General features: G+C 42.4%; 1 protein-coding gene across 1 annotated transcript in view; it reads left to right on the top strand.

Annotated features, from left to right (window-relative positions):
- Positions 1 to 12088, top strand: part of MGAT5B (alpha-1,6-mannosylglycoprotein 6-beta-N-acetylglucosaminyltransferase B) — a 301222-nt gene that overhangs the window by 6756 nt on the left and 282378 nt on the right. The window contains exon 2 of the mRNA XM_089534995.1: positions 10771 to 10883. Coding sequence (XP_089391121.1) covers positions 10771 to 10883 — 113 coding nt within the window. The remainder of the gene's footprint in view (positions 1 to 10770; positions 10884 to 12088) is intronic.

The raw sequence follows: 12088 nt of genomic DNA, 5'->3' as shown, positions 1-12088 counted from the left end.
TCAGAGGTGGTTTGCCCTTGCCTTCCTCTTAAGCTGACTTGCCCAAGGTCACCCAGTGGGTTTTCATGGCTGAGCGGGTCTTTGAACCCTGGTCTCCAGAGTTGTAGTCCAATGCTCAAACCACTCAAAATAGTTTCTGCCCTTTGAACAGCTCGCAATCCAAAACCTGGAATAGATTCACCATCCCAGTGAAAAGGATCCATGGACCACCACTGATTGGTCACTGCTCTCTTCTGGCAAACTCACATATAAGAAATTCATATAGGCAAACTTTACCTCAGATGTGCACTTTCCTCTTCTCTGAAAAACGTGCCACTTCTGATTTTGCTTAGGTTCCTAGGAAAGCTGGCTGAACTAATGCGAGTTGAGCCCTAAGATGAGGTTGCGTGCAAAACTAGAAACTGGATGGAAGGATGTGTGTTTCAGTAGCAATTCACTAACTGTGCCAGTTGTGTCACAGACTATACACAGCCATCAGCAAGAGCTGTCGCTTTCTCTCACACTGAATGACACTTGGCTTAATAGAACAGCAGAGCCCAATTTAAGAGGGCTGCCATGCTGAAGGATGGCATGAGTGGAGACTGGCAAGGTAGACACATTTCTTTGATCTGCTCTTGGCCCTTTAAAAAAGTTGGCATGGCTTCAAACTTTGTCTGGGGAGGGTGATTGCTGCATGTGCAGGGTTCAATTTTGGCCTCTATTGTGGGTTGCATTGCTGATTATTGCTTCTAGTTGTGATTTTGAGGTTTGGGTAAATTTATTTTTGCAGATTTGGGGTTTTTGCCTGGCAGTGATGGAGTGTGTGTTAGGGAAAACTGGGGCTTCAGGAGTCACAGTTTCCCACTGTTTTTTTCACTTTTCACTGTAAGTTTTTGCTTCTTTGTGATCTGGGGGCTTTTAAGGGGGTCTTTAGGGAATCTGGAGCCCAGGGAAAGCCCCTGGAGTTAACATATGTCCACTTCACCACATTTTACCATCTTCAAACTAAATTTAGGGGCTTTTTCACATCATCTTTTTGTATACCAGTGTCCATAGTTGTGTATAAAGATATACACACACTGGCAGTGCTGGAACATTTCCCTTAATCTCCTTTCCCTTTCACTAGATCTCTTGATAGTCCAAAACTCTCACACTGGGAAGCCCTGTAGAAGGACCTTCAGTGTCTTGGCTGTGCACATCCTATGGGATGTAGGCACACATGCACATGTGATACTCAAAAATGTACTTTCTTAGCCACAAACCTAGAATGAATAGTATGCTACACTGACATGGAAACTACCAGCTGCTGTCATAGGGGAGAGGTGTTGCGTTGTTCAGCTCAGAAATATCTGGTCTTGCTGAGCTGGTTTTAACCTAGGGAATATGAACCAGAGATGTAGGCAAACAAAATTTGGTGATGATGTGGCACTAACTTCCTATCTGAATTCTATCGACACACTTGTTGTTATCGTGTGCCTTCAAGTCACTTCTGACTTATGGCAACCCTAAGGCCATGGGGTTTTCTTGGGCTGAGAGTATGTGAGTTGCCCATGGTCATCAAGTGGGTTTCCATAGCTGAGCAGAGTATCAAATCCTGATTGCTACAGTTATAGTCAAATGCTCAAACCACTACACTATGCTGGTTCTATAGATACACTAGGTAAAGGTAAAGGTATTTTCCTTTGACAAAGTTGTCAAGTTGTGTCCAACTATAGGGGGTAGTGCTCATCTCCATTATTAAGCCGAAGAGTCAGTGTTGTCAAAGACTACTCTGTGGCCATGTGGTTAGCATGACTGTACAGAACGCTGATTACCTTCCCACCAAAGTGGTACTTATTTATCTACTTGCATTTTCATGCTTTTGAACCAGAAGCTAGGACTAGTGATGAGAGCTCATCCCATCACATAGCACTTGGGCCTCCAACTGCCAACCTGCCGATCTTGCAATCAATAGAGTCAGCACCTTAACTGTGTCACTATACTACTGCAGAATGTTAATATAAGCTAAATGTCATCATACTGTAGTAAAAATGCTATTATGCAACATGGCTGCACTCAAATACTTTGCCATAGACCAGTGCTTTTTTGTTTTGTTTTGTTTTAAAAGGAAGCATCCTTATGTGCCCTCTAGATGTGGACTGTGAGTCCCAGCCATCATAGTGAATGATAAAGATTTGGAGGGTCACATGATTATGGTACAGAGATTCTTTCTTTGTGAAAGAGCCTACAAATGGCAAATTCAAATTGCTGTTGTACAGTATACTTGGCCCTCCATATCCATTGATTCTTTATCCATGGATTCAACCATCCATGGCTTGAAAAAAATAAAAAATAATTATGAAGTTCAAAAAGCAAACGAAGGCCCGTTACACACGGGCCTAAAAGTACACGCTCTGCGCGTACTAGGGTTAGAAAGGGGCGTCCTTTCCGGACGCCCCCAACCCTAGGACACACGTAGCGTGCACAAAATGGCGGTGCCCTATGCACACAGGCGCCACCATTACGATGTCACGAATGCACCGCCTCCAAATGAGGCAGCGCGGATGTGATGTCGTCACGCCGCACAAGGGCGCCTAGAGCGCCCTTTCCACAGCGCAAAAAGGAGCTCCGAAACGGAGCTCCTTTTACAGTTTGCGTCGCTGGTGCAGCCTTCAGATGGCTGTGCCAGCGACGCAGAGCAGAAAGGGGCAAAGCGGCCCCTTTCTCCTCCTCCCCGCCACTATCGGGTGTCCTTGGGGCTTCAAGCCCCAAGGACACCCCTTTCCAGGCCGTGGGGAAGAGGCCTTTTGCCGCTTCCCCGCGGCCTGGAAAGTGGCGGATCGCGGCCTCGGAGGCTGCCATTCTGGCAGCTGAGGCCCCGATACAGCGGGGAAAGGGGCAGGTGCAGGCCGCCCCAAACGGGCGGTCTGTAACCCGCCTTTGATTTTGCCATTTTATATAAGGGGCACCATTTTACTACCCCATTATATATGAGAGTTGAGCATTCATGGATTTTGGTGTCCATGGGGAGGTCCTGGAACCAAACCCCAATGGATACAAAAGGCTCACTTTATTAGACTTATTCTGTGCTTTCCAATTTTCTTCTTCTGATCTCCACTTTTTTCTTCCTCATTGCAAGGAGATTGTGGTCCCATACAGACAGGCCAAAATAAAGCTGCTTCGGGTCACTTTGGAGGTATGCTGTTTCAATTATGCATACGTACTAAGAGTCTGGAAGCTGCACCAAAGCTGTGCTCTAATCCTTAGGACTGGATCGTGGCTTTGGCGCGGCTTCCAGACTCTTAGTACTCATGCATAATTGAAACAGTATACCTGCAAAGTGACCCGAAGCAGCTTTATTTTGGCCTGTCTGTATGGGGTCTTAGTGAAACAGATGATATTGATTAGCCTGGCCTGGATTGACATTAATGTTACAGAAGTGTGTGATTTTATCACGTTTAGCCTTAGACCTCAGGCGAGGGTACCTTTGACCACACTGGCATTTACTGCCATGGCAAAATGTTTGAAAAACTTCCCCAAAATAGCAATAGCAAGCAATAACAGCTTCATTTATATACCGCTTCATACTGAATCAACTGTAAGCTAACAGGGTGTGTTTTTGTGTTAAATCTCCTAGGAGGTTCCTGGAAGTGTGATTCTGCTTTAAAGCAAGGTGCATGTTCTTGTGCACCTTGCTTACAAAAGAATAAATAGTTATTTTGCTGCAATTGTGCTACTGAAATTTGCCAGCATGGAATGAAATTTGGCAGAAACCAGGGGCTTCATAAACAGGTAGTGGGCCTGTAAATTGGCCATCTCTGCCATAGAAATGTTTGGATGTGAAGCAAAATGTAATAAGGATGCCTTCTGCTGTTGTTCCTTTTGCAAGACCCTGAACAAGCAAACAAAGGAATAAAATCTACAACAGCAACTCCAAAACAAACTTCATCTTCTTACTGGGGCTAAAATAAACAGAGCTTCAAGTACTGGTGCTTCTTAAAATAGGGGTTCTTTGCAGCAATGTTATAAATTTGGTAGCTGTGGTTAGATAGAAATCAGATACTAATTAGGAGGTGTTTTTGTTTTGTTTCAGGTAGAACAGAGTAAAATCAATTGTCTGATCGCTGTATTGCCTCATTGAAGTTCTCCATGTTTTCTTATTTTGATCCGTATAGGTACTACAGGCACTAAAGTTTTGACATTTTTCATCTTATAATGAAATTCAAGACCATGCAACTTCTTTATTTCCCTCCCTTTCAGTTAATCATGATTAGCTTTTCTTTATTCTCCCTCTCCTCCAGTGGTCTAAATTAGTAATTAAATGCAGTGTTTAACCATCACTCCTTGCTAGATTATAATTATGAAGATTCAAATGCACAAATAAGGCCTTGCATAATTATGAGTCTCTTGTCAATGGGGAGAATCTGAAGAGAGAGAAACAAATCACAGGATCATGACAATTAAATACCCAAATTTCCACTATCTCTGTAATATCAGTATGAAATTTATGCTTTAGGGAACAAACAGACTGTTGCCGTTAAGAGTGAATAGTGTACAGAAGTCGATTTGGTGACCTACTATTGTAAACTGTAAACCCTTCCCCCAATGGCGTCACTAGGGTTGGCATCATCTGTTGCAGTAATTCATGGTGTCACCCCCCCTCCACTGACCTCCGCCTATACCACATAATACTGAATTCTTAGTAATGTTTTTTGTACAAATGCACTTATAAAATGTAATTCCCCTATATCACTGAATATAATGGCAACAGTTGTGACATAAACAACTAGCAAAATTAAAATTATACCTTTAAATTACGATATCATACACATAGAATAAATGTGTTTACATATATATATATATATATATATATATATATATATATATTTTCATGTGGTTAAAGGGAACATTTGGTAAAATTTGATGTTTTTAAAGTTTTAAAAACTTTAAAACAAATTTTAAAATTTGAGATTTTAATATTTTTTTTAAAAAACATGGAAGTCTCCTTTCTCCTTCCACTGATTCTCATCCCACTCACACCAGTGGAAAGGAGAAGCCAGGCAGAGTCAGACACGCATCCTAGACTTTAGGAGAGCGGATTTCAGTAAACTTAGAGAAGTATTGAGGGCGATTCCATGGTCAGAAATACTAAAAGATAAAGGAGTTCAGGACGGATGGGACTTTCTCAAAAGGGAGATACTGAAGGCACAATTTCAAACAGTTCCAGTGAGAAAGAAAAACGGGAGGTGTCTCAAGAAACCAGGATGGATGACTAAGGAACTTTCAACCGAGCTAAGTTTGAAACGGAACATGTATAAGAAATGGAAAAAGGGGGAAATCACGAAAAAGGAATTCAAAGAAATAGCAGGCATGTGTAGGGGTAAAGTCAGAAAAGCTAAAGCGCAGAATGAACTCAGGCTTGCTAGAGAGGTTAAGAACAATAAAAAGGGCTTTTTTGGATATGTCCGCAGCAAAAGGAAGAAGAAGGAAACGGTAGGGCCACTGCGTGGAGAAGATGGCAAAATGCTAACAGAAGACAGAGAAAAGGCAGAATTACTCAACACCTTCTTTGCCTCAGTCTTCTCAGAAAAGGCAAAGGGTGCTCAACCTGAGGAAATGGAACAGAGGACAGAATAGGGGAATTTCAGCACAGAATAAGTAAAGAGATAGTAGAGGAACACCTTGTTAATCTAAATGAATTTAAGTCTCCGGGACCAGATGAACTCCATCCAAGGGTATTAAAAGAACTGGCAAAAGTAATATCGGAGCCATTGGCAATCATATTTGAAAACTCCTGGAGAACAGGAGAGATCCCAGCAGACTGGTGAAGGGCAAACGTTGTCCCCATCTTCAAAAAGGGGAAAAAAGAGGATCCCAACAATTATCATCCAGTTAGTCTGACATCAGTTCTAGGAAAGATTCTGGAGCAGATCATTAAACAGAGAGTCTGTGAACATCTAGAAGGCAATGCCATAATCACAAAAAGTCAACATGGGTTTCAGAGAAACAAGTCATGCCAGACAAATCTAATCTCTTTCTTTGATAAAATTACCAGCTTGGTAGATGAAGGGAATGCTGTGGATATAGTATATCTTGATTTCAGTAAGGCCTTTGACAAGGTTTCCCATGACATTCTTGCAAACAAGCTTGTAAAATGTGGGCTAGACAAAGGAACTGTTAAATGGATCTGTAATTGGTTGACCGGCCGAACCCAAAGGGTGCTCAACAATGGCTCCTTTTCATCCTGGAGAGAAGTGACCAGTGGGGTCCCACAGGGCTCTGTCCTGGGCCCAGTGCTATTCAACATCTTTATCAATGACCTGGATGAGAGAATTGGGAGCATACTTATCAAATTTGCAGATGACATCAAATTAGGGGGAATAGCTAATACTCCAGAGGACAGGATCAAGATTCAAAATGACCTGAATAGACTAGAAAGCTGGGCCAAAGCTAACAAAATGAAATTCAACACAGAGAAATGTAAGGCATTGCACTTAGGGCGGAAAAATAAAATGCACAGATATAGGATGGGTGACACCTGGCTGAATGAAACTACGTGTGAAAGGGATCTAGGAGTCCAAGTAGACCACAAGTTGAACATGAGTCAACAGTGTGATGCGGCAGCTAAAAAGGCCAATGCTATTTTAGGCTGCATCAATAGAAGTATAGTGTCTAGATCAAGAGAAGTAATAGTGCCACTGTATTCTGCTTTGGTCAGGCCCCACCTAGAATATTGTGTCCAGTTCTGGGCGCCACAATTCAGAAAGGACATTGAGAAACTGGAGCGTGTCCAAAGGAGGGCGACAAAAATGGTGAAGGGTCTGGAAACCATGCCCTATGAGGAACGACTTAGGGAGCTGGGGATGTTTAGCCTGGAGAAAAGAGGGTTAAGAGGTGATATGATAGCCCTGTTTAAATATTTGAAAGGATGTCATATTGAGGAGGGAGCAAGCTTGTTTTCTGCTGCTCCAGAGAACAGGACCCGGATCAATGGATGCAAGCTACAGGAAAAGAGATTCCACCTGAACATTAGGAGGAACTTCCTGACAGTAAGGGCTGTTCGACAGTGGAATGCACTTCCTCGGAAGGTGATAGAGTCTCCTTCCTTGGAGGTCTTTAAACAGAGGCTGGATGGCCATCTGTCAGGGATGCTTTGATTTGGATTTCCTGCATGGCAGGGGGTTGGACTGGATGGCCCTAGTGGTCTCTTCCAACTCTACGATTCTATGATTCTATGATTCTATGATCTCTTCATTATTTCAAAGAGATACAGGTGAATGCCACAGCCCATTTCTGCCAAAATACAAATATTTAAGGAGCAGTGGTGTCACCCCCACCTTAGAGTGTCACCCCCAATAGGCTGCGATTCTCTTCCTATGTTTTTAAAGGAAATCCCAAACAGCAAGTCTCTTGTTGCTTATATGGTACTATAGCACTGATCCAGGTGTGTATGTGTGTGTGTGCACACGCACACATAATTTGGCCATCTATACTTCAGGGAAAAAGAGGAAATACATCATACAAAGAGAGGATAAAAAAAAAGATATAGATGTTCATAAAATGTACATATACAGTAGCTGGTCTCTAGAGCCAGTGTGGTGTTGTGCTTTAAGCATTGGACCATGACTGTGGAGACCCCGGTTTGATTTCCCGCTCGACTATGAAATCCACTGGATGATTTTTGGGCAAGTCACACTCTCTCAGTCTTAGGTCAATGAAAAACCTCCTCTGAAGAAACATGCCAAGAAAACCCCATGATAGGTTTGACTTAGGGTTGCCATAAGTCAGAAATGACTTGAAGGAACATAACAACAACAAATGCTGATACATAAATAGGCAAATTCAAACATAATTTCTATAATATTTTTGAAAAAGACATTACATCCCACCATAGGAAGTTAGACTGAGGAGATTATCAGACAGGAGACGGGATGTCCTTGTCCCATCCTTCCCACATAATCGCAGGAAGGACGTTCAGATGTCGCCGAGCTGATCCTGTCATTGTCCTGTCAGTGAGGTGGAATTGTCCTGTCCTTGCCCTTCATTTTACATTAATGGAAGAACCCATTAATGCAATTTCACTTCACTGACAGGCTTATGACATGATGAGTGCGTCAAAGTGTGAATGTCTTTTGCGTGATCGCTGTCACGGATGGGATAAGGATGGGCTTCACTCCTGTCCCCCATCTGATAATCTCTTGAGACCCTGTATTTGTTGCTGTTCAGGTACTAATGGTAGAGGGGCAAATTCAGGGCTCCTTCTCCCCCTGCCTATGATATGTTATGTTTAAACTACAGTGAGATGGGAAAATCCTTTGAATTAATGACACCTTCAAGCAGAGGACTGATATAGGACACATGGCCATAGTAGGCTGTGCATAGTGAATTATGGTGATTGTGTGGAAGCTATCATGAAAAGGATTTTGCATCTAATATGGGGTAAACTTTGTGCCATCATTTCTGTTTTGGAATTGACAGCTACACCAATCATGCAGAATGTTTGGTCTTCAGCATGAATTATTTAGCAGCAGTGAATATGATGCCACCAGCCATTGCAGGTTTCAAGTGTAATGTTTGAAAGTTCATGTTCTTTGAGTGACTGTAAAATATTAGAATTTAAAGCCATGTCAGTTTACTCAGATTTTACTTGAGACACACATTCACAGGGGGACACATCCACATGTTGATTATTCCTGTCTGTCAGCACCGGCTCTACTATTAAACAGAGTGAGACACTAACATATACTGGGTGACATGAAAGGGGCATCAATTGCAGCCACCTGGTTGTTCACTTCTGCTGGTGAATAGACTCAAGGCTGTTCTGAACCTATGCTACTCAAAAGGTGGTCTGTGGACTGGTGCTGGTCTGTGAGCCATCAACTGCTGGTCCACAGAGAGTCTCTAGTAACTTATGCAAATATGATAATAATACAATACAAATATGGTGCTACTCTTTTGCACACTGGAATTTTTTTTCTTGGTCTACTGCACTGGGTAGTTTGAGAAGCATTGTTCAATCTACACAACCTATCCTGCATTGTCTCCAATTAGCTTGCTGCCCTCAGGTGAGACAGAGAATGATGCCCCACCAGCAGTGGTTCACCTGTTAATCTGGTTGGTTTGGAAACACACTCATGCTTAAGGTTGCCAGGTTTGTAGTTGAACTGAGAAAGAAATGAGGTAGAAGGCATTGGTGTTATGTCTGTCTCAGTGTCGTGAAGCATTGGAGGTATGAGCATTGCCAATGGGTGATAAACAGGCAGCATTTCACAGTCTGAAAGCTGGGATCGATGGGATCTTTTGTGTTGGTTGTGGGCTGATGAACATGGAAGATTGAAAGAAAAATGTCAACCTGATGTGCAAGATGAGGGTGAGAGGACCTCTTTGGTCCACCTAAGATTCCCTCCTGAAAGGAATAAAACACATTAAAGTGTTCAGAACCTGAAGTTTTAAATTAAGTGTGGAAATGATCCATGCATGATCTATCTATCTGTGCAAGTCTTCTCTTTTAGTACAGGAGTGGCCAAAGTCCATGGCTGCATGTGGTCCTCAGAAGTAAAGTACTTTTTAAAAATCACATTTTTAGAGGCCTTGTCTGGCTCAAATTGTGCTCTAGTGTAAAGGGCATTTGGCCACATTTTCCCCTCCCTTGGGCCATTTTAGGTTCTAGGAGAAGTCTTTTCTAAAACAGCCCTCTGTTCACTAAAAATGGCCCTGGAGCCTCTAGAGGGCATTTGGGGGGTAAAACTATGGTTTTGGGGTGTATATAGGGGGGTATAGTCTTTTAAGCTCTCTTGGGGGTGCAGTGCAGCCTGTAGCTCCCCATGGTTGCTCACCTCTAATTTAGCCAACTGCCAATTCCAGGATGCCATAGGATGTTGCCATGGCAGTTAAAGCAGAATCATAGCACTATAACTGTGTAGTGTGAAACAGCCCCCAGAGTCAGCTGAGTCTACTATCAGTAGCAATTACAAAGGTCATTGGTCATTGCCTTCTGACTGTGGGACCTCTGCCTCCAGGGACAAGACCAAAGAACAGTTTTGAGCATCTCCAAAAAGTTGTGGTTTTTTTAATTGCATGTGTTAAAACTATACAGTTTTTTTAAAAATAAATAAATATATAAATTATTGACTGGGGTGAAATGACTAAATCTATTGGATGAACAAGTGGGAACTGTTAAAAGCAAAACTGTGAAATTCATTTCAAGAGAGGGTTTGTGCAGGATAACCACCCATTGGATTATTATGCCCTGCAATGACTCTGAACTTGTGTGCTACTTGCAGCTTTCATTCCTGTTAAATACAATTAATTTCTCTAACTGAGAGAAGTATTTGGTTCTCTTCCGGCTAACTCAGCGTTAGCTTCTGCCTGAAGCTTATTCAGTCTAGCAAATGTAGGAAGGAAAAGGAGGGTGGATGGGGACAAGAAGCTGTGAAGTTTGATGGCTGTGTTTCTCATTTCCTACTGCACCAACACATTCACTTCATAACTGCCTGCGGTTAATTGTTAATTACTTAGATTGTGGTGTTTAAGGGAGGGCGATATATACACCCCATATCCTGTAGTAAGAAACCTTTCAGTAAATGGTGCTTTCAGTGAATGCTAAAAGAAAACTTTTGTTTTTTTCCTGCTTTGTATGCAAATCTGACATTTGGTATAGTTTATTCCCCCTTTCTTCTGGGAACATGGTGGACCAATGGTAATATTCTTAGAAGCAGGTTTAATGGATATATAGGGAATTTTCTTTGCATATTGTTGAGCTATAACAAACCAGGCCTGACTCTACATCTGTTCTTTTGTTTTCCTGTACAGGATATTTGTGGTGGGGATTGGATTTTTCACTCTCTGCTTCTTAATGACATCACTGGGAGGGCAGTTTTCAGCCAAAAGACTGGGAGACTCTCCATTCACCATCAGGACTGAAGGTAGGTAACGTTATGACATGTTTAACTACGTTTTCCCGATGGGCCACCCAAGGACTCATTCATTGTGAATTGCTGGTGAGGCCAGGGACTAGTAAACCCAGGCTGTCGCCAAGCATTTACCCATTCAGATGGTGAAAATAATCCAAGTAGAATCTGTGTTGAATCTTTGTTGTTCACATGCATTTTGAATGCATCCAAGTAGGTTTTTTGGGGGGACTGCCTGAAAACCCAGTTAACCCAGGATAATCAATGCCGGATTTTTTTCCTAAAAGATTTGGATTGCCAGCTATGTGAATAATCGTTGCGAATAGACCCAGGTTAAACCAGGATAAAACTCTGCATGCCTTAAATGTGCTTCAAATACATTTGCATCATGGACTTCATCTTTATTTGAGTGCTGACATGTGTAAGCAACCAAGCTCACAGAGATGTGCATAGACACAGTTCTGTAGTGTGAACAACAAACACAGAATGCCTGAGTAAAATTATTTGCATAGCTGTGCTAAAAAACAACAGTGTGCAAATGACCCTTTAAAAAAGGAACGGAGAGTTGGGTCAGCACTAGGTTTGCCAGAATAAAAACCGGAGATGATTCCTGTACTTTTAATGGTTGTGTAGCAGTGGGAACTTCAGCAGGTGTTACTTTTCATGCCACAAAATAACAAGCAACCTCTGCTGGAATTCCATCTTCTACATAACCATTAAAAGGAGAGAAGCCCTCTCCAGTTTTCACTTGGGCAGCCCTAGTCAATACCACTGCAGACACAGGACATTAATTTGCCGGTAGGATCCTCTCTCTCTGCTAACTCTAGGCCTGCTTTGAGATTGAAGAGCCAGTGTGGTGTAGTGGTTTTAGTGTTGGACTGTGACTCTGGAGAGCAGGATTCGAATCCCCTCTAGGTCATGAAATCTCACTGTGTAACCTTGAGCAAGTCACAGTCTTTCAGTCTCAGAAAATGGCAATAGCAAAATTCCTCAGAAGAAATGTGCCAAGAAAACCCTGTGACAGGGTCATCATAAGTCAGAAATGAAGGTAAACAACACATACAACACACACTTTGAGACTGGCTGTTTCCAGATTGGCTCAACTCTCCCAGAAGAGAACTGCCATCATGGGGCTAACACTGACAGACCTTCCAGAGCTTTCAAAGAGTTGGAAGAGCCACGTCCTCAAAAGGTTCACATCCTTTCTGACTTCTCTTGGG

This window comes from Sceloporus occidentalis, unplaced genomic scaffold, assembly GCF_023333645.1.
Source record: "Sceloporus occidentalis isolate IW3139 unplaced genomic scaffold, rSceOcc1.0.p SCAF_1, whole genome shotgun sequence".
NCBI lineage: Eukaryota > Metazoa > Chordata > Lepidosauria > Squamata > Phrynosomatidae > Sceloporus > Sceloporus occidentalis.
This window is presented reverse-complemented; position numbering and strand designations above follow the sequence as displayed.